The sequence below is a fragment of the Larimichthys crocea genome, chromosome III (genome assembly GCF_000972845.2).
Source record: "Larimichthys crocea isolate SSNF chromosome III, L_crocea_2.0, whole genome shotgun sequence".
NCBI classification, from domain to species: domain Eukaryota; kingdom Metazoa; phylum Chordata; class Actinopteri; family Sciaenidae; genus Larimichthys; species Larimichthys crocea.
In genome coordinates, this window is record NC_040013.1 from 18133882 (window position 1) to 18157057 (window position 23176).

A 23176-nucleotide genomic window follows, 5' to 3' on the forward strand; every position below is an offset into this window, starting at 1 on the left:
CATTTAAAAGTAAAAGTAGCAATACCACAATGTAAAAGTACTCATTAATCAGCAAAATTATGAAGGATGATAGAGTTATTTTAAGTGTCATACTCATTATGCAAGCAGAATGGCTGCTGACAGTGTTATATACTAAAATATCACACTATTATTGTTATTTTTACTGATGCATTCATGAGCAACAGGCTATTTTTAACTATTATAAAAACAAACTGTTGGGTAGTTTAACATGCAAATAAATGTAGTGGATTACAAGAATAAAGTAGCATAAAATTGAAATACTCAAGTACAAGTACCTCATAATTATACCTCAGTACAGCACTTGAGTAAATGGCCGCAACTGAGTCAGAGTAAACCTCACCTTGTGCTCCTTAGACAAACTGCAAATGGATGTCTATGGATGTAAACAGATGAAGAGGTTATCTGGCTCGGTCAGATATCAAGAGTGTCTTGTGCTCCTTTTGATCTGACACGAGAATCATGCAAAAAGTACAGTAATTTCCTCGCCATCTTCTAATCTAAACAGGTCTAATTACAGGCACCAAGGTGTATTTGGGTGGATGCATAGCCTACACATTAGAGCACATCCATTGCACAACAGCCAGGAAATGGGGTGTGCTGTGCAATTGGACAGATTGAGGAACCAGGATCCACAAGGATTTTTTATTTTTTTTTGAGTTGCATCACATAAACTCTGCTGTGGTGCACCTCGTTTCATGAATCCTTGTGTAGATTGAGTAAGATGAAGTAATTAGAGGCTTTAGTTTGGATAGCTAGCTATCTGCTGTGCTGCACATGAAGGCAGGGAAGTTATAATTAGAAACTAGCCAGCAACACCAAAGGGTTAGGTGGCAAACACTCGCCAGGACACACATACTTTGTTATTACCTCTTTGCAGTTATCATTTGATACAGCAGCATCCTGTCCTGTTTTTTAATGTTCGTCTGATGACATAGCCCTGATGGACCATCCTCCTGCAGGATGTGGCCTGTTGAGGCTTCAGTAATGAGTCATTAAAGTTGTATGTTGGTTGTAAGTATGCTTTTCGTATGTGAGTGTGTGTGCACACATATTTGAGCAATTGTGTGAAACGAGTTTGAGAAGCATATCTGAGCCAAACTTTTAAACCATTCACTCAGCCCCAACCACTGATTTGTGAGGACTGGGCTGCGAGTTAAACACCACGAAGTGATTGTTCAAATAACTCTTGCTTTCCAGAAAAGGATAGTTGTTATGTAGCCAGAAATATTTCCCACCCGTACCAACTGTTAAGTGAATATTTGGACTAAATGGTTTAGACTCTAACTGCTGCAGGAGAGTTTGTATTTGATACCTCATGAGTGAAACCTCACGGAAACCATCTCCCAAAAGACATTTCTTTGGTTTTTCGTGACACAGTCAATCAGAAATACTCGCCAATAAATAAGGTGCAGAAAAAAGAAGTGAGGTTATTACATGGTGTTTAATAAAACAAATATATTCAGATTTTCTATATATAACATTTTCTTATAAAACAATATATATAACACATTTACAATGCATGCAGCACCATGTCTTTATAATACTGGTGTTGACAGATTTCAATAGCTCACTTAAGTGCCACCTCCAGGATAATATTTACAATACAGTAATTTACTGCAATAACTGAGGCTTGAAGTTCCATAAAAAGAGAAACAAAACAGCTCTGCCATTACCGACGACATGAATCGATCTTCCCAAGACTTCTGAAATGTCACTTCCGAACTTCCGACTCCTCGTCTGTTGATGGGGAATTGGATCAGTCCGTCTTGCACTGTTGCATCCCTCTGGGTGTATCACTTTTCCAGGAATCATGTCTATCCTTCCGGGTGCTGTTTGTGTCAGCAACTTAGGCAGGAAAGAATGTCTTAGGTATTGGGTGTCTCTGTGTGTGAGTGTTTGTGTGTCAGCATCTCAGGTGTATGCAAGGCTGAAAAGTGGTTGTCAGTGTCTGTGACTGATTTGTCGGTTTGCTGGGTGTGTGTGTAGGTGTGTGTATATCTCAGTCGCTGTGTGCGTCCACGCGTTTGTGTCAGCGTCTCTGACAGGTGTGTAGGTTCCGGGCTGCAGTCCTGCTGACACTGTGGTCTTGCTCTCCTTTCTCTGGTCTGCAGGCCATGCCGTCACCACAGTCGCAGCGCTGGAACAGCTCCAAACCGTGTGTGCCTTTCCTGCGATGGCGCGTGCACACCTGGCCCTCCGTCAGCACTGGCTTACAGATACGAGACCAGAAGTGTCTGGCACAGCACAGACCCTCGGAGCAGTCTGCAGATCTCAGGCAAGTATCCCCCTCTTGGCCTGAAGATAGAAGGAAGAGACACATGTCACATGAAGCAGACCTCATTAAAAACTACCAGTGTTGTTCTTTGAACCTATTAAAGATTGATGTTTCTTCACAAGATGCTTACCTTTTACAGCATGAGGCTGATGGCCATGGGCAGTGGGGGGCTTCTTGGCTTGATGCTCCATGGTGTTGTTGTTTTTGTGAAAGCCAGTTGTGATGGATGCATCTGTACCATCTATGTCATTTGCCTGGCAGACACCTGGAAAGGTCAAGAAAAAGAAGAAATCCTTTTAGGGTCTGTACCTACCACAGAAGATGCGCACATTGGAATTAGTATCAGTAAACATGCAGACATACACTCTCCATCTCTCATTATAACATCAACAAGTGGATAAATCATAGATACCAGTATTTAATTGAGACTGGATGCCTCTGCTTACCATTACTGCAGCGGTTTCCTGCACAACACATGGAGTCCCGTGCGCAACGCTTCCGGATCCTACGGCAGGGCAGGCAGGCGCCTCGGGTGTCGTAGCAGAATTCATCACCCCCGCAGTCTTCATCATCCGTGCAAACACCTGCCTGCTATAGTGTGATTTAAAAAACAAAAGCATCGTGTCATTGAAGTATTGAGATATTACTTACAAAACTTACAGAAACGCAACTTCTGTCGTGGCGCGCAGAATTGAATTTTACGCACGGTAATTACCTGCAAGGTGTCAACGGGTAATTTGTGTACCACGCTCCCGGAGGGAGAGGTGCGCGGACTCGGACTGACGGTGTCGGAACCTTTACTGCCAGAAGCACCAGGCAAGTTTTTGATGGCGTTGGAGTTCATCAGGACGGTCCCCGTGTAAACGTCCCCAAGGTATCCAAACAGTGTGAGGTACACAGCCAAGAAGCGGTGCGCTGACGGCATCTGCATGATTCTCCACTTAAAACTCTTCTGTGTTGCAAACACACGAAAAATGAAAAGAATCCCTTCTGTGTGGGTGAAAAAATGAACTGAGTGACAAAGTCCAAAGCGGCCTTGAATTCTGAATCCCAAAAGTTTCCAGAGAGTTTCGGCACGATGCTTTCGAAGCTGCCTGACTCGCAGTCCTGGGATGATCTCTTTATACATGTGGACCTGTTTGTCTTCCCGCCCCTCGCTGTGCACAACAAAGGCGGAGGGGTGGAATTTCAAAGAGAGCCCCACTGTACGGAAATGGCCATCTATTCTCCCTGCACAGGACTGCGTTTCACAATGTTTGTGTAATGATAATGACCTGCAAAGTCTGTCTGTATGCTCATCACTCTATGACGCACACTGGAAATAAAGTCTATCCACAGTCAGGACTAACAGAGTATACATTTATATTTTGGATTAAAAAAAGAGTGAATTAATTACATGTTATTCTTTTTTTCCCACCAGTCCACTAGTTCTGCGCCTTACATACATACATTATGGCGGTGGTTAATTATCCTTGCCCCCCAAATTAAGTCATTATGAGAGAAAATAACTCGTTAAAGAGTCACTTTCATCCTGGTTTTACTCTACTTTCTGTAACCAAAAAAATATATATATAAAACATATCGATGCCATCACTTCACCAAATAATAATATATTTGAATGTCTCAGATTCTTATAGGTGGAGTTCATCTATAGAAACAAAACAGATGTATGTGATACCAAACATCACTCACAGTTTGTGTTTCTCTCATCATAAACTCTCATCCTATAAAAGCTGTTTTGATTATTCCAGTTTCTTTGACATTCAAGTAGCCTAACTGCCCTTTGGCTGTGTGAAGACGGTGATTGAAGTCACTTGCGTCGATTAACTACTCCATTTGATCCTTCTGATTGCAAAGGGGGCAATTATCCTCCAAAGTGTGCTTGATTACACCAGTGGCGGACATCAATGTGTCGGATATGCAAGACCATTAAGGGGTGTGAAAAGTTTACCGAATTAATGGACTTCCGTGGTGAGGCCTTTCAGGGTTGACTGGCACTTTGAGATTAAAGGCAACTCTGATTTGTCTCTGCTCTCTGACCCCTTTGGGGTCTTCCACTGCAAGAAATGTCAACTCATAAGACAAAACAAATCAATAGAAAAGTTTTTTTTGTTGTTTTTTTTTAAGTGGCGCTCCTGCAGTGATAACTGCATCATCTCCGTTTCAGATGTCCTGAGAAAAACCCACAGGTGCTGAGACTTCTTGGCACTTGGACGTCATCTGCTGGTCACGTAGCCTCTGTTTGAGTGTGAGGATGTGCGTGTGCGAGAGAGATATACACCTGACAAACACACTGTAGCACTTTGTGCGTTTGAATTGCTGTATATCTTTTGAAGTAGAGCTTTTATCTCCACTTTACTAAATGTCAGTGCTGGTAAGGTGAGCTCCTTTGATGCACTTTGATCCCCTTTGATCTCGCAGAAGTGTCACCCTGTTGTTATGGCTGAAGCCATTCCCTTGACCCCCAAACAGATTTGTTGTGCGAATAACACTGAGACCAGAGAAGCTGAATCATCTGCACTTACCACTAAGTGGATGACATTAACTCTAGGACTGATTATTAGATCTCAGGCAAGCTTAACCAGTTCACATCAGGCTGAGGCAGTTGGCTTTAGAGAGTTGTCTGTCTTACCTGCAGCTCCCTCCTGTGGCGACTACAGCAAACTGTGAAATGTCCACATTGATTTCAATCAACCCCTGTGAGCTTCATCAAATAAACTAAAGAGACAAACACCACTCAAAAGTATTGTTTTTACTTTATAATTTTTAAAAATCTTACATGTGGCACTCTGCAAAATCAATTTACAGCAGAAGAAACAACATAACACAAGGCAAATATCAGGTAACATTGCAGAAGGCGGTCAATATAAGACTCAAAACCAGTGGTTTCTGAAGTGATGGCATACATAAGGCTTTGTGATGAACATATCCTGCTTTTAATACAGTCAAATACTCATGGTATGCCTACGGAAGTAAGATTTAGCCCCCCTTCAACATTATTTAATGATTTACATGATATAAATTTCAGCGTGTCAGTCTGTTTCTGGAATGAAATATGATTTGAGCTGTTCAGGTTTATTCAAAACCAAATAATATGAAATGAAATTCAGATGAAGAAGCATTATGATCAATGCTATCATACCCTTGAAGAGAAGAATATTGTTCCTGTGTTTGCGAAAACTGCAAATCATTCTTGCCATCTCTAAATGCTTCTATTTCAGGTGACTGATGGTCCCTCAGATTTTTCAGTATACATCAGGCCACTTGCTGTAGACTTCATCGGACCATATGTAGAGAAAAGCATGTCATTACAGCCATAGGTATGATAGATTTTTTTATAATTTTACTATTAATGAATGTCCCTGTGAGACTAATCAAAAGGATAAGCAGGAGATCTATTCACATACATGTTTTGTATGTGAATAAATTCATAAACGGACTAGAAATACTCTTTCCACTGTGATTAATGTATTTATTAGATATAACAAAGGATGAGAAGCAGCCATCTCAGAGGACACATACTGTAAGTTTTTGAGGTGTATATGTGTTCATGCAGCATCGAAAAGGACTTGTGATGTTAATTTTGTATGCCATTGATTTAAGGCACTTACATTTCTTCTGATTTTATGCTCTGACTTTTGGACATGAGAAGTGATGAGCTGGGTGAGAGATCATAAGTTGAGTTGTGAGCTTTCGTCGCCTGTCTATAGGAGACATTTTCAATAAGGTGTCAAGTCTTACGATAATGTGAATGTGGTGAATTTTGCCTCCAAAGAAGTGGGTTGTTAAATCATACGGAGATATTTAACATGATTAAAACCTGTTTTAAAAACCTAGAGAATACCACTTAGCACAATATGACATGGTGTCAAGTGATATATCAAACAAACAAATCTTCGCTTAAGTTCACAAATTCACACAAGTCTCCAATTTTCTAAAGAAGGAAGTCACGTACGTTTCAAAGAAATCAAGCACAAAAAAAAATAAATCACTTTACAAAAACAATAACCAGTACTGTCACCTCACCATCGCTTATTATTATAATTTATCAAGAACAGCACCAAAGACATTGAAACCATGTTCACAGTTATGTCAGAAATATACAGGAGCAAACAGAGGACGAGGCATTTGGGTGATCTGAAACAAAAATTAAGAAGTACGTAGGTATAGAAGCATTCCTATGCGTGAATGAAAAAGAAAAGAAAAAAAACGAGTGTGACTTCATCTACTGAAGCTTAAAATTAGCTATAACTGCTGATCTTCTCAGTTAAATGGTCTTAAGTGCATAATGACACATTGCTTCCTGGAAACACTAGCTGACATTTCATGTGTCGGTGTGTGATTCATTAAATTTTAAGCAGGGCACTTAAGTCACGTCTCTTTTCCACTGAATGCACAGTGCTTGTGCTTTTCAAGGTAGGTTAATCTTATATAAAGTGTACTAAGTATTGGATTTTCGCCTGGTTGTGTTCATGTGTGAGAATGTAACTTGTAAATTCAAATACTATGTACTGTACATGCTGTGTGCCATAAGGATGTTAAATAAGAAGATAATCAGTGACATTCAGATTAGTCTTGAGCACTTGATACCAGTTTTACTTGCAAACTGTCATGTGTAGATCTCTGGAAAGTATCAGAGATTGCAGCAAGCAGCTGCATGTCGAAAACCAGGGAGCAACTGCAGTAACATCTTATACCCTCTTAAAATTCGGCAAATATTTCACCAAATATTGCGGAGAAACAAACACAGAAATTAAATCAATCATCAACCTCCTCTCGTTTTGAGTGGTCCATCATCACATTTTCATACTCTTATTTATCCTATAACCAAAACTTAGACAGACTGTTAAACATTCATCCACCCGCTAAACAGCTTTCCCTGTTACATGGGAAAACATGGCTCCATAATCAGCCTCTGTTCAATTGTGTGTGTATATGTGTGTATCCCTGCACTTTCTTTGCCTTTGCCTTTAGAGCAGAGTGTAAGACAACACTGAAGTGCTACAGCAGTCTCATTATAAATGCTTGATCCAGAGCCACAGTGAAATAAAGGCATATCGGTGACCCAGAGGGTTTGCCATCCATCTGTTTATCTTCTTTTCCATAAGCTCTCTTTCCTTTTTTTTTAAAGCAGTTTTTTTATACAACACAGCCATGTCCTCATGATGGCCTCCAAGCCAACAAAAGAAGAGTTTCTTTTGGTTTTGAGTTGAGAGGAGGAATTCAAAAATCAACATCCCAGCCGGAGTTGTCATCGGGAGGCGGGTCCTCATTGTCCTCTGGGAAGCTGTCGAAGTTACTTGTGTCGACTGCTGATGTGACCTGATAGAAATACAGAGGGATTATTAAAAGATAGACTAAACAAGAGGACAACACATGGATTTTAAGTGTGGGAAAATGACTAGAGGTATCAGCAGTGTGCACTTACATTAGGGATAATAGGAGGCGTCAATGTCCCCTTCTTCAAGCCCTCCCAGTTAAAGCCCTCAAACCATCTAAAGGAAAAACAGCATCACTCCGTCATTTCATAATTATGTTTTACTGCAGACTCACACTGCCCAAAATAAACAAACAAGGGGTATTTAGAGACATGCTTACTTGTGCTTTTGGATGTCTTTGACACCATTTTTCAAGTTTCCCAGTCGTTCAGAAGGATTATCCCTGTGGTAGACAAAAAGACAACATATGATGAATCAGCACACAGACCACTTCAATTTGAATTTTAACTGCTAAGAGCAACACTCACCTGCATAGCTTTTTGATTAGGTTGGCAGCATTTTTGGTAATTTTCTTTGGAAATTCAATCATGTCAATGCCTCTCAGGATGATGTTGTAGGTTTTCATAGGATCAGGGCCAGAGAATGGAGGGCTGCATAAAACAGGCAAACATCCATCAGTGTGCTTGTGCACTAAACTGTCACATTTGTCACTTGTTTGAAGAAAACAATAGATTTCTCTGTTGTTTTAGATGGTACTATATGCGTATACCACCACAGGGAATACTTTCACACTTTCATGGACATGCCCAGGCTTGTGTGTACCTGCCAGTTAAGAGTTCAAACATGAGGATTCCTAGAGACCAGTAGTCAGCTGAGATGTCGTGGCCCTTGTTAAGAATGATCTCTGGTGCTACATACTCCGGTGTCCCACAGAAGGTCCATGTCTTCTTCCCAAACCCGATCTTCTTGGCAAAGCCAAAGTCGACCTGAGGAAAAGAAATATTTAGTTTTCTGTCAGTCAAAGTTGAACAAGTCGACTTTGGATTCATTTCATACAGATTTGTCTGTTATTTGTATTAGATCATATTCATTTGTATGTGTAATAATGGTGAAGCTGGGAATTGTGTAATTATTTAAATATTACAGTTTTTCACTTGATGCTTTGGCATGATGGATAGAAAGAGTTGAGCAGCTGCTTGCTGCTCTGCCAAAAGCTACAAAGTGGTTTCTCCACGAGGAGAGAAGGGAATGGCAGCACCCCAAAAAACACAGAACCCAACTTAATGTCAATTATACTTTTTTATACTATAATTATACTTTTATTTACAGCCAGCATGATGGAAGTGTTCAGATTTCACTTGATCATTCATTGTAACATTACAGAAGGATGAGATTTCACTTGTTTGCACCATTTCTTGTAAAGGGTTGCAATCCCTTTTTGATGTCCTACCAGTTTGGCATAGCCTCGGTGATCCAGTATAAGGTTCTCTGGCTTGAGGTCTCTGTAGATGATTCCTTTGGAATGCAGGTAAGCGAAGGCCTCCACCACACAAGCTGTGTAAAACCTGGTGGTTGAGTCCTCAAACGAACCCCTGGAAACACAGCAGGACAACAGAGCTGAACTGAGAACTGTCTACTATCAGATGTCCAGCAAAAACACCAACCAAGAGGTGTGCTCTACACAGGATTCCAATGACAAATTTGTATTAAAGGTCCACTGTAGAGGATTTAGTGGCATATAGCAGTTGTGGCACCTAGCAGGAGAAACTACAGTGGCACGAAAAACATGAAATTTTGTCTATTCCGGGCTACATAAATCTCAAATCCTACACACAAGACCTTTAAGTGTACAGAAAGTATGCTTTTTCCTTTGCCCGTCAACATACTTAAAGCACACCTGCTATAAATATAACTAGAAATCTAACATTGTACTGCTCCAAAACTCACGCTGAGATATAAAAATGTGATTGTTCTCGAAGAGCTAAATGTGTTAGCCACATGTGAACCACAGACGTCAGTCTTGTGATAAATTGGAAACCCTGGAGGGAAAAGAATTGGAAATCTTGCACAAGAACATGGTTCAAATAACTGAGGCTTTGGGGCTATTACTGCAACTACAAACTCCCTGCGTTCTGTGGTACTTAGTCCTTGAAATATGCCACAGCTAAAACAATTGAGTTATATCTGACCTGATGAGACAGAGCTTACCGGTCTCGAAGAATGGTCCACAGCTCTCCTCCTAAACAAGCTTCCATCAACATGTAGAGGTACTTGCTGTCCTTAAATGTTCTATAGAGTCTGAAAACACAAAATTGGGTGTTATCTTAAACAGCTAAATGCAATCAATATTAATTATTACTTAATGTGGGGAGTTAATATCTATATTGGCATTATTGGTACATCTGTATTTATAAATTGTATCTCAATGTCTGCTTTATAATGTAATTGTTTAATTAACACAAATACATGCCACAGTTCCAGTATTTGGTCAGAAATAATCATTGTTTTGTTTTCTGAGAGAAAACTACCTTGCAGCTTAAGGTAACATTAAATCTATACAGATAGACATTATACAGTACAAATTGTACAGTGTAGAATAAACATAAAACTTCTTTCTTTTAACTGTTTTCAGGGTCAAAAGAAGTTGGACAATTTTCCAGCATACGCAGAGATGAAGGCAGAAGAAACACCTTATACAGGTCACCGGGGTATCTCAGGAACACACTCATTGTGCAATTTTTGGTACACTGAAAATTGTTTCCAACATACTCGACTTCCAGCTGAAAGGAAACCTTTATTAACATCGAAACAAATCTGCAAGCTCTACCGAGAAAACCTAACGATGACCTTCTGGCTGTGAGGTAATTATTGATCCTTGTGACACGTGTGGCCTTTACTGATGGATTATTTATATGGTGTTTCAATGAACTTATTCAGTGGGTGTACCTCACAATGAAGTCAGAGTGGGCCTCCTGCATGATGAGTTTCTCTGAACGAATGTGCTCCTGCTGTCTAGTGTCGACAATGTGCCGCTTCTTCAGGATCTTCATGGCAAAGGTTTTGTTCTCATCACTCTTGAGCTGAACCTGCAGCGAGAAAGAAAAGAAAAAAGATGTTTAAAAAAGGTCAGCCCGTACATTAACCTGCACAGCCTGTTAGACAACTGTAAGAAAGTAAAAAAAAGAATCATTCATGTTACTGTCACAGTGCAGTGTCCCCTACCAGCTCGACACGACCGAAGCCACCAACCCCCAGAGTGTCGATGATGTTAAAGTCAGCTAGGTTAAGACTGAAGAAAAACGCATTCTCTGCCTCGTACCTGTGGTGCCGGGAAGAGGGGGGGGGGAAAGAAGACAGAATGGGAACAGGATTAGAGATGAGATGAAGGATGAAAGAAGAGATAATCCACTTCCAACAACCTGAGTCAAAATATCCGCTCATTTGTTTGCAAATCTTAGAGGATTAAACTCATAGTAAACTATCAAGGATGTTATTGAGGATGTGGAGTGTATAAATAAAAGAACATGTGAACAGGATGTGTTTGAGTTGAGTCCTCTGGTGAACCACTTTGACCCCTCTTTGAACGCAAACCAGTTTGTCCCCATTCTTGATAGGAAAGAACAAAGATGGGACATCCGTTACACGAGCTGCTTACTACTGAGCCAGCTTTGAAGACATGCTACCGAACACCCCGACATACCATTTCAGACCTGCACATGCTGGCAGCTGAGACTGTTTCCACGTGTCCATCCCTTATCCCCAGATGCCCCTTGTCTTCTGTGGTTATTGTTTGATCCAGACAGAGTTTCATCAGATCAGCCTCTGGATCAGTGGGCTTAGGACAGATCTAAACCTGGGCAGCCCTATCTGGGTCACTCAGAACAGACTATCACCTCAACGTCTGGCTTTTCCCCGTACAAAAACAGTAAAAAATGCAACTAGAAAAGAAGACTTGTTTGGATAAGTCAGTCGTCCTTCTTTGTGGAGCAGCAGGGATTAAGTTTATTCAAGTAAAGGTTAAACAATGACTCATACTGTTTGAATTTGATAAATAACATGTCAAATGAGACTTTTACTTTTGCCTTATTTCAGTCGAAGCTTATGTGGCCATTTGAGATGTGGAAAGAGATTTTAACGCCTTCAGATCCACCACATACATCAGTTACACTGCAAGCCGGAACAATAAAACCTTTTCCCTCAGCTGCATACCAGTGGGCACAGTGTTGGCAGGTTACTGAGCACAATGTTTCTCAGAAACACATCATGTTACCAGGACAGTCAATGCTTATGTTTATTTGTGTTTATATAGGCACTACTACTAGCACGGAAGATTCACAGGTGATCCTTTCATCTTATTCTGCCCTCCCACCATCTGGAAGCCGGCCCAGAAAATACCCCAAATCCCCAAATGCTCTCTGCTTAACAAAAGGACGGAGACTAGTAACAGAGAGCACATGAATTGCTGTGTGTGGTACAGGATTATTAATAATATCAGGGTGACTGACACGTGCGCATATGTGGACTTATGAGCACACACATAGAAAAACCACAAAGAAAATTTATGAAGTGTTGATATTAGGTGTTCAGGTCCTCTTAATGAAGGAGGTGTCACCAGTTCTTCACAGGAATGAAGGGGTCATTTTACATTGTGTACATCATGGTCTTTTAAAAGTGAGTCACTTGGCCAGCAGATGGCAGCGTTGCTCCATTAGAAGAGTCAAGGTGGGGAGTTTGTAATTAATAAAAACTACAAATTTTCAAGGCCCAACCACAAAATTAAACTAATGTACTAAGAAAAAAATGGAAGAATCAACCCTTATAGTGTTTTCTGTCCAAAAGATGAACTCCTCTTGACATGACTTGAATAAGACAACCATGAAACCAGCTGCAAAAAATGGTAATCAATAGTTTTCTTTCAGGAAAACCACTTCCTGTCACTCACGTCTCAACCAAGGACACACAAGGACACACAGGCTCTCTGGGAGTCGATGAATACTCGAGATATTTACTAAAGCGGCAACACAAATACTCATAGTGATTTTCTTTTTCAGATATGTCCATGACTGAAGCACTAAATGGAATATGATACTGGCGAGCACAGTGCAGTGGGACTTAAAACACACACCACCTTAAATAGATGTCTAAACCGTGACCTTGAATGAAAACTAACACAGAGCTCAGCTGCATCCAAAACTGTAATGTCACCCTGGATAGTTACAGAGTACATGTATTTAGACGCCCCTTACATGAGGTTAAAATGACATGTTACTTATTACTGCTCATTCTATTACCAGCACTGCAATACAAAGTGTTCAAATGCGGGGTTAAGTAGCACCCTAGTGGGTGATAATCTGTATCAGTGAACGGATGAGATCATAAAAAATGATGCAATCCCCATGTGTCTAAGTGTGTGTGTAAATGTGTGAGAAACAGTGTGTGTGCTATTATCCTCATTTCCTTTCCTTTGGTTGTTCTTGGTCTAGCCTGACTCAAGGGAGAGGAGAGGCAAGAACAGCATCACTGACCTTAAAGCTGACTCTCATTAAATTCCAGTTTTATTTACCAGTAAATCCTGCTTATTGAACTCCTACATGCTGAGTCATACTGGGTCATATTCCCCCCATCAATCTTGAAAGAGTTTTCTTGCAGGACTGGCCGTGATTGGCAGTTAAGTGGAAACTAAAGTATTTATACTCGACACAATGCATCTGCAAGTTTCATAAACTTAGATCTGAGACAGTTTTGACAATCTGAATAAAAGAATTTTATGACTTTAATATGAGATGAGGGGCGTGAGGGCAGACAGAGTCCAGGAATGACATGCAACAAGATCCCCAACCAGGGACTATTACAGTTCAAGGACTGAACTGTAATTTATAAGGTCACTAGGATGTCCTAAGTTTTTAAAGACTTCTGCAACTGCACTCAAGAGAATTAAGTATGTTCCAGGGAATCTAGATAATTCAGGATATGTTCTCTGGATTTTCCATTAAGATTTTTTTACCTATAGAAACTCATGGTAACAGATTTATGTAATTTATGTTTTATGCATTCAGAGGTACAAGTGAAACAGCTATGCTTTGTGTAGTGTGACGCAGCTCCTGCAAAGAAAAGCAGCAGCGTGATCAAAACCAAAGTGCGCATGTTGCACATAGCAGGGAGCTCGTCTTTGAAGAAAAGACCTGTCAGCCTCATAGAGAGCAGCTGTAGATTGCTGTGTAGTTACTGTACTGCTGCATGGTGCTTATCCGCTGTGACCAATTAGAGATAGTTTCCATCACTGTGGGATCCTGACTCAGGCTTTCCTCACCAAGAAACAAATGTGCTCTGCTGGGCGGGGAGCGCCAGCGAGAGACGTCACACGCACACACACACACACACAGCAGGGAGAGCTACTTTAATCAGGGTGAGAATAGCTTTGATGTGACAGATTTCAGGGTGTGAAAAGAGAGATTGGCTTTCTGAATATTGTTGATAACAAGGTTACAATCCATGGCCATGCAAAAGTATGACTTCCCTTTCATTTGCATGACACCAATCTTAAGCTGGATTCCCTAAAGATGGGAGGAATGGGGTAGATAATGTCTGCTGGCAGAGCAATCGTTGGTGGCAGTGAGCTGTAAGGGGCACCTGGCCAATTCTGACTGCCAGAGACAAGTTACTGTACCCCCCCATGATAACCGCCTTCACTCCCTCCTCAGTACCTCTGTCCAACACAGTAACTGGTGTTATGTTCTGATCTTTGCTGACCAAATTCCACTGACTGGCCAAAGCTGACCGACACTCTCGACAGTCCACTAGAAATCCAAAGCATTAGGACAGAAGTCTGGTTTGCTTTGTCACCTGCCCCTCTGTCTCTCCTTGTCTATCCTCACTCCATCCATACTTCACATCTCTCTTTCCCTTTCTGCGGTGATAAGCTGCCCGTGCTCTCTCGCTCTCTGTAATCTGTCATTACTGGGTTCTTGTTTCTTCTCACCTTGACACACAGCATAGCACGGAATGAAGCAGGTATCAGATTATGCCAAAATGTAGATGCCTGAACCCCAAGATGCCCACCTCATTGCCAAGGTGCCCTGTACCTTCTTTAGTGCTATTCTCTTGTTTCCATAGCGACGATAAACAGGGTACATATTAATTCCTCCAGAAATAGAGGTGGAGGTCATAGCCTCTGCTTTCTGGCCTGCCACATGGGTATTGTCTTGTTACATAACAGACTGAAAGGCAGAATGCATTAATGTCCGGCTGAGAGCACTTTTTCTTTTTAAAATGTTGAAGCTGGTGGGCAGTCATGATATGTTACAACGAGACTGCAACTTTATTTGCAAAAATTAATTGGTGAAAAAAAAAGAAGAAGAAAACAAACATGAAGCATAAAGCTAGTGGGTACTTTAATTAATTCATGCATGCCATTAAATTCTAATTGTCTTACTTGGCTTTGGCATCGGCATCCTCGTGGCCTTTGCTGGACACATCCTCCAAACCTCCAATCAGGTGCTTGAATGAACTACAACACAGAAAGCAAATGTTAGAACAGCACATGGGACTATTTATTTTGTTCATCTATCCAGCCCATAGCAATACATATATGAATGAAAAGTTTATGGTTAGAGGAAGTAAAGCAGTTTGTATTGTATACTGAAGGTATAAGAAGATAAGAAGTCGGTACAATATATGGCTAGACTGTCATAAAAAGCATTGCCAGTTACTATTAAATATTCATTAGTCTGCTTTTAGAGGCAAACCTGTAAAAATTGCTGAGAACAGAAGAGCAGACAGATGTACCCCGAAGACGTGTAAAATAGTGATAGCAGACGGGGGAATTTTAGAGACAAAAGTAGAGGCTGTGCATAAATGTTTTAATGAATGAATAACTGAATAGAAAACATACTGTGCTCAGTAAAAAAAAGTTATCAAATATGACAATACAACACATGACAATATTTGCTGTTCTTTTCATACTAAGGCTGTTAAATTATCCAACTGAAATAAAATGGTTTTACCATGTTCGTTTTAGGCCTTGATAAAAAAAAATAACAGTAATAATTTGTTCATTTTCCAATTGGATATACCAGGACTACCAGAGGACATGAAATTTAAAGGAAGATTACAATGAGATAATGAGATAATTATAAGCCACATAATAGGTTAACTCTCTGACATAAAATCTTCTAAAGCTGTACTCGTGGGGAGATCTGATACATGTAAAAATCATAACGATGCTTCGGCTCATTTCTTTCTGAAATATGTCTGCCAATGCAAAAGGCTCCAAATATCTGAGAAGAACAACTAACTGAGGCAAGACTGTCAGCCAGAAGAAATAATACATCTGGTGTTTTCTCCTGTTGAGACCATAATGAGTGCTGTGAGCTGGGACGCTATTCAAGCTGGGCTTTTCTTTAAATCTTTGGCTGCTTACAGTGTCTATTGCACTGAGTCGCCGACTCCCTACCACTTGTTTTTATTCCCTGTCTCTTTCCCACTGCCTCTATCTCTACCATTTTCTCCAATACATCTTTATCTTACCACTTAATCTGGATGTACTGTTTTTTTTTTAAGATTATTTTTTTTGGCCTTTTATGCCTTTATTGATAGTACAGCTGTAGATAGACAGGATGCCGAGAGAGGGGGGTGACACGCAGTAAATTAGCTGTCCGATGCGGGATTCGAACCGGGGCCAGCTGCAGCGAGGACTGAAGCCTCCACACACGGGGCCGCTTAACCCACTACGCTACCGACTGCCCCGTGGATGTACTGTTTTGATGCATCACACACATATGGACATACAGGAAATTAATAAATGCACACGTAACAACAAGGTTTTAAATATTTACAACCTGGCATTTGCACCAAAACTGGCCCGGCTGGCTGACACACACTTGTGTGACAATGAGCTGATTTTGTGGGCTGTGACAGCATTAGCTATTTGTATGGCAGTGCTAATCACCTGTGCTGGATGACTCACTCACTATCCCCTTAGCTACCTCTGAGGATGGCCCATTTGTGCCGGCCATGTTCCCTGAGGCCAGAGGAAGGCCCTGGGTAAGTTGAAACCGTTTTCCCATCCTCCCCACGCCCCATATCCATCTGTTTCTCTATTCTCACCACATGATTTAATGCTAGAGACTGAGATGGACATTATTTTTTATTTATTTTATCCTACTGTAAAAACACGATAAACATTGTAATGAAATGTTAAGCCATGTTATTGCAATAAAAAGAAAGCAGAAAATATTTGAGCTCAGATTAGTTTAAAGGCCAACACAAGGCTGAAAAATCTGGTTTTGCTCTTTGATAATCTCAGTGAAAAAATAACCCCATTAGTCATTCTTGTACAAATCTAGCATAAATCTAAATTTTTTACTGAAGTTGATTCATGATTTAGGACGCATGACGTCATTTAACTGTGCACGTCCAAATGTCATGAGTTTGGCTGTTTGTCTCCAGAAAACATTTACATAAGAATTAAATGTGTCCTGAACATAAAAGATGGATCACTTATTAGATAATGACTCCCAAGCTTTGAGAGCAGACATTCAAACAAGGCACTGCAGTGAAAGCATCATTCTGCCAATGCACAAAATAGATCTCACATTTATTGAATTTATTAAACTGGATTATTTGGAATAAAGCTGACATTTCCAAGAGAGCATTGATGTTTTGTTTTGTTTTGTTTTTTAAACTGAACATGATGACACTGTCCACTAAGTCTTAGTAGCAGTATTTGTCTAGCCTGTCCATAATGAGCAAAGCAGAATTTGTGGATTACTTTTACATGGCTGCTCACCAAAGACATACATTAAGTGGCCAAATTTATTCTCAATGCTAAAGAAACAAAAAGATAAAAATGTTCTATGGGAATTGACTTTATTGATACTCACTCTCTGTCAATGACTAAACAGGTGACTGCCTCTGCTGCAATGACGTTGGCTGTCCTGATGTCCTCCCTGAATGAAAAAATCACACAGTCAGGCACGATGGCAAAAATGATACATTTCAACCAGTGATAACAAATTGCAAGGTAGCTGTTAAATCACAATAATATTCAATTTATGTTTGATCAGAGGTGAGATGCTGGAAACAGTGTAAACTAAACACCTGTACATCAGTTATGTCTTATTCAACTCCATTCACTCCATAAATGACACATGCACACGATGAAAACATTACTCTCAACACACATTACTGCATGATTGGCATTACTTTTTATTATATTTGACATCATGTTCATCTTCCTCTGATGATCCTTCCTCCGAAGAGTCACCCCAGTCGCATGAATCCTCTGAGTCTGTATCCCAAGACTCCATCCTTTGCTGTGAAAAAGTCCCACAGCGACAAGCTCTAACCCTGAGTCAGTGCGCTGCCAAGGGCAGCCCTCCAAAAAAAAAACGTCTGTAGTACTTGGATATAAATCTCCAAATCAAGACCAGTGTTATCCTCTTTAACAAAGACTAAAATATTATAAAAAGACAAGAACTTCTTCAGGGGTTGTCTCACAAACAGATTATTTTATGCCCCATCTTTTCACAAAAGCGAAAAAAGGATCATACTCTGGATGAATTCCATATCCTGGCGGGTAGCAAATGAAAAGCTAAAACAGAGATCTGTCTCAGAGAGTCGATTCAGTTCAACTGAAGTGCTCTCAGTAACTGACAATCACTGTCTGCGTCTGAACTCAGACATACAACAATCTATTTCAATGAGCTGAGGTGATAATTCCTCCTCATGCAATGTCAACTCCCTCTGCCTCCCCGCTTCCAAACACACACTCATGTGCCCCCCCCCCCCTCCTCGTGCACAAACCCACACACACTGCCTGACTCTTTCTGCTGACCCCTTTGAATAAAGGTCACAGCTGGTGGGGGACAACAACACATTTTGAAAGGTAAGGACTACAGAGGAGAAGACAGCAAAGGAGAGGAAGGCAGTGTTTATCACGGGCATGGGCTATATTAACAGGTGACTATTGGGGCCCTCTAGCTAGCATAGCACATACAGTATTTCATTCACCTCTGATAAGCTCCTATGACCTGCATCCATGATCTTAACATAATACTCTGGCTAACACCACCCCACCTGCTCTTTTGTTTGGCCATAACAACATTCAGTACCACTTAAATAAGAACACATTCAGTATCAGTAACCAGGTTAATGGGTGAAAGAACATATGTCCCAGTTTGGACACTGCGACACAGCCTGGTTGATTATGTAATTATTAGTTTAGTAATGACGATATTTATGGCTTACAATCAGCGGAAATTAGTTGTTAAATATAATAATTAAAGGAGAAGAGTATTTGGATTAGTGTACTTCATAAATGGAAACATAAGAGACACTCATAAAATTAATCTGATGATTATTTAAATATTCAGAGGCTGAACAGGGAGTCATCTTGAACTGTTAAAGAATGTCGAGGCACAAATACTTGTAATGTGCCAGCTGTGCATTTGCCAGTGACAATGAGCCAGCTGTACAGTCGCTTTTCATTCATCGCCAATATTTCTACAAATGTACCTGCCTCTGTCAAGCTTTTTAATTCATGTCATATAGTGTATGTATCCATGGAGATAGTAGATATTATGTAAATGGTCGATATTTACACAAAAGCCAGCTCATTGTGCAGATACACACACCCGTTATCTCATCAGTGATAATGAGCTACAACTACAGCAACACCATTTGTCTCATAAAAGGAAGTGTAGTTTGGAAAAAAAAAAGTTTGTGTCATTTACTAACCATGGTGATACAACAAAACAACACAACACTGGGCTATATTGAATAGTAGTTACGTAAGCATGAATCATCCTTAAGAGATCTCAAAGGTTTCATATTAGAGAGCGGCTTGTTACACCTGTCCCCTGCTGCTTGACTGTGACTGAGAAAAACAACTTAGAGTGCCATAGCGTTGATACTAGCAATGTTCTATGTGAAACATAATCGCCAAACAATATCTGTCAGAATGATTCCTTCGCACACTGTTGAGCCTAAGTCATCCACTAAGCCAAAGATGGCTCTGAACTTGTTAATTGTGGCGCAACAAGAAATGCATTGGCAAACAGATACACGCACACACACATACAGACTCGCTCAAGCACAGGCGCACTAAAAGCAGCTGCATGCTGTGACTGGAATGTCCTTTGGACTTACACAGAAGGGAGTCTCTGGTGTTGATTTCCAGTAGATAGTTGAAATGAAACTGGTAATTGGATGGTGATCTGGTGTCCCAGGAAGGGGGGTTAAGAAAATAACATTCAGGCTTGGAAGCTGGGAGAGGGAGTAACTATGGACTACAGTGTGGGACGTCAAAGCCAGGGTCAGGACAGAAGCAAGAACAAGAGGTGGCCGTGGGATACATAGTCATTTGTGTCTCAGCTCTGTGAGGTGGGCCTGGTGTATGAAACTTCACAGGTTAGTATCAAAGTACTTGACTAAAATAAGTGTGGCAGTGTTTGTGCAGCTTTTCCCTATTAACTACAAATAGTGCATTTTTCACAGAACTGCAGAGTTAAACATCTTTCCAAGGCATACCATACATTTTTACATTTATGAATATATTTCCACTATTCCAGCTACTGGCTTATAAAGGCTGCTTCCTTATATGTTCTTAATTTTTCAAGCTCCCGCATCCAAAGTTTAATTGTTAGCTACTGAAAATGATTTCAGTCATAAGCCACGTCATTAGAATAACCAAACATGGGCAGTGTGGAACATGTAACGTGGAAGGGATACTCTCAAGTCTCAGATGTCTGAGCTTGCCACAAACACCTGAACACACTAACTGGAGAAACAGTGTTTCTCATGCCTTGAATTTATTTTAGCGGCCTGCTCAAAAGTAAACCATTTGTGGCAGCTTGTATTTATTATTTCTCACCGTCAAATCTCTGCTTGGACATGCAGTTGACAGATGAGTTTGCCAGAATAGTACATACTGGGCTCTAGCTGCATCTGACTTTCAATGCTTAATGCTGTTTTCAGCTCCCCCCCCTTTGGGTACCAACACCTAAAATAAATGTTTGGCCTGTGGGAAACTCTGAAGGAACGGTTCATAGCTGCAATACAACACGACAATTGTGCATGTTTCCAAAAATAAGAAAAGGCAGCCTGGGATTTACTTTGATGAAATACTTCTCAGGCAGTCTCAAAAAAAGCATCACATCTTTGGTAGTTCCAACTATGATGGCACCAACTGAATGCAATATCTGTATAAAATAAGAAATGACTTCAGTCTAAAAGTCTAATCCATGCAGCAATGTAAAATATACAGATTATGCAAATGGATTCCATGCAGCAATGTAAAATATACAGATTATGCAAATGGATTTAATGCTTTTACTCATGGGGTATGAGTTGTTAAATGCTGAGGGTATGGCTTGAAAGTGAAGGGAGAGAGGAGATCAGACAAAGTCGCATTCAGAGTGATGAGCATCCAAAAACGCAGCATTCAGTTCAATGAGGCCACTGTATTGGTTCAGTATGGATATCGCCTTAGAAAATCCTAGGGGGAAAAACGCCCAAAAAAACAGGGCCACCCTGCAACTCCTCCAGCAACACAGTGCAGCAACATCCAACTGACCAAAAAGAAATCTGCAAGCGCACAGAACAGGTAACAAAACTCTATTGTCATGCTCTGTTAGACTAAACTTAAGGCTGAGGTGAATGTACATGCTAACATGGTCACAATGACATTACATGCTGCTGTTTAGCAGGTGTAATGTTTACCATGTTCATCATCATAGTTTGCATGTCATGGTGGAATGCTATCTTAGCTTTGCAAATTAGTACAAAGCACAAAACATAGCTGAGGCTGATGGGAATATTTTTGCAAGCATTTAATCATGAACCAATGTATGTATAAAATGTGGCCTAATGATAGCACTAAGTAAAGGGTTAAGTTATCGCCACAGTGACTGGAAAGAGAGGGACATGAATATATGTACAAAATGGTATGGCAATCCATTAATATGAACCTCATGGTGGCGCTACAGGAAATGTCAGCAAATCCTTGGAACCATCAATATATGTAGAACATTTCAAACAGGACAGAAATATAATGTTGTTTTAGCCTTCCTGTTTTGTAAAACCCTGTCAAAAAATTGACTTGTTAGATGTTCTCACCAGTACCTGCCCTAACATGCACACTAACACAGCCTCTCACTGTGATTTACCAGAGGGCTATTGCTGATCTGAAAGTGGTCTGTGACAGTGACGCCGATCACATTTCTGTCAGTGATATCACACAATTTCTGTCAGCCTCTATTGGAAAACCCTTACAGACAAACACACACGAATATACAGCAGAGGTAGTCAGGGCACACGTTGTGCTATTGATGGATCTACACCTCGACTGAAAACTCACACTTCACCATGACGGGAAGAATGTGACATGAGACCTGATTCAAACTGTTCTTTCCTGGAACATCCAGCTATTGGAAAGAGATATACAGTATACTGTATATTCACTGAGGGCTATACAACCCTTTGTAGAAAACATGTAATCCAATATCCCTTCAGCTGCTTTATTACACGCATACACACCAGCACTCATACAAGCTCTAACAAACCATTATGGCCTGCAGAAAAAAACAGACTTTGATTTGTAAATATGTTATTCTCACAGATCAAAGGCAACGTCTTCAGATAGACAGAGTAGCCTTTGAGTAGGGGGCTATTGAGTTTCATGAGCAAGGACACACACAGTTAACTTCTAATTAGAAAGCTGGCCCTACAGAAGAGCCCTCTGATCAAAAGCCTGGTTCCAAGATAGCTAGAATCTCCCTCATTTAAATTTGCGAGACATGCTTGACCATCAAAGGTGTAGCTGAATAGGCGAAGACACTCCAAGACAAAAGGCGTTCGTGACAACATATGATGATACCAAGCGGATGCCGAGGTTGGTGAGAGCACTTTGTTTTAGTGGGATATAGAAAAGATATGGTTTTCTTGATTAATCAAGGGATGAGATGCTCTTGAAGGTACTTTGAAGAGTGGCACATTACTTGAATTCTCATTCTGGGAAACACTACAAATGCATTGACGTATGGATACATTAGAAGATATGTGTGATGAATCATGTATATTATTATATGGATATATATATATGTTTCGGCAGTATATGTGTATGTGGACCGGAAGATACTTCAACACAAAAGTAGTACAGCAGCTCAGTCCGTTATAAAATAGTACTTTGTGTCAGACTCATTCATTAAATATGTTTTTTTGTTGTTGTTTTTTTACATCTTATTAACATTAAAAGGATCACATTTCTATTTGGAGCGACATACTCCTCCCACCGCCAAGAAATAAAGCTTCCTACACCTCACATGTCCTGCATGCATTTTAATGCCCCGTCATATTTTCTGTCCTATACTCATTAGCTTTAACATATGGGGAAAGCCCAGCCATCTGTCAACACCATCTGTCGCTTGGACGTCACCTCTAGAAAGTTCCTTTTGAAGATAAAAAGATTGATTTCAGTGTTTTGACAAGACATAAGCCGGCAATCATTTCTCACAGAGCACTGCTTTGATTCAAGCTAAGCCTCTTTGCATCTTAAAGTGTTTATTATATGCTGCTGAGGTGTGATTGTTGAAAGTCTAATTTGAGATGCTTTTACATTCAGCGGCCACAAGATGGCAACATCTCCACTTTTTTCATGTCGACA

General features: G+C 40.4%; 2 protein-coding genes across 3 annotated transcripts in view; both read right to left on the reverse strand.

The window, feature by feature from the left end:
• Positions 1 to 1453: 1453 nt before the first annotated feature.
• On the reverse strand, positions 1454 to 3509 carry LOC104927471 (dickkopf-related protein 1). The gene is made up of 4 exons (XM_010741555.3): positions 3012 to 3509; positions 2743 to 2887; positions 2427 to 2561; positions 1454 to 2316 (listed from the first exon to the last, which is right to left on the reverse strand). Exons 1-4 carry the CDS (start codon positions 3423 to 3425, stop codon positions 2051 to 2053), a joined length of 960 nt encoding a protein of 319 aa, XP_010739857.2. The 5' UTR covers positions 3426 to 3509; the 3' UTR covers positions 1454 to 2050.
• A 1531-nt stretch (positions 3510 to 5040) lies between these two features.
• The window catches only part of LOC104927466 (cGMP-dependent protein kinase 1), a 74745-nt gene continuing 56609 nt past the window's right edge, over positions 5041 to 23176 (reverse strand). For both annotated transcript variants that reach the window (XM_010741551.3, XM_010741550.3), the window contains exons 8-18: positions 17397 to 17462; positions 14948 to 15022; positions 10738 to 10834; positions 10462 to 10601; positions 9724 to 9813; positions 8966 to 9107; positions 8338 to 8501; positions 8043 to 8165; positions 7895 to 7957; positions 7725 to 7791; positions 5041 to 7618 (exon numbers count right to left, since the gene is read on the reverse strand). In XM_010741551.3, coding sequence (XP_010739853.1) covers positions 7520 to 7618; positions 7725 to 7791; positions 7895 to 7957; positions 8043 to 8165; positions 8338 to 8501; positions 8966 to 9107; positions 9724 to 9813; positions 10462 to 10601; positions 10738 to 10834; positions 14948 to 15022; positions 17397 to 17462 — 1126 coding nt within the window. In that variant the 3' untranslated portion in view covers positions 5041 to 7519. The remainder of the gene's footprint in view (positions 7619 to 7724; positions 7792 to 7894; positions 7958 to 8042; positions 8166 to 8337; positions 8502 to 8965; positions 9108 to 9723; positions 9814 to 10461; positions 10602 to 10737; positions 10835 to 14947; positions 15023 to 17396; positions 17463 to 23176) is intronic.

Excerpts from the sequence above, each read along its gene's own strand:
- LOC104927471 (XM_010741555.3), bottom strand. The coding sequence starts at position 3,425 with ATGTATAAAGAGATCATCCCAGGACTGCGAGTCAGGCAGCTTCGAAAG. Across the intron at positions 2,562-2,742 it reads AGGAAACCGCTGCAGTAATG|GTGTCTGCCAGGCAAATGAC; the intron begins GTAAGCAGAGGC and ends TGACCTTTCCAG. Across the intron at positions 2,317-2,426 it reads TCAGCCTCATGCTGTAAAAG|GCCAAGAGGGGGATACTTGC; the intron begins GTAAGCATCTTG and ends TTCTATCTTCAG.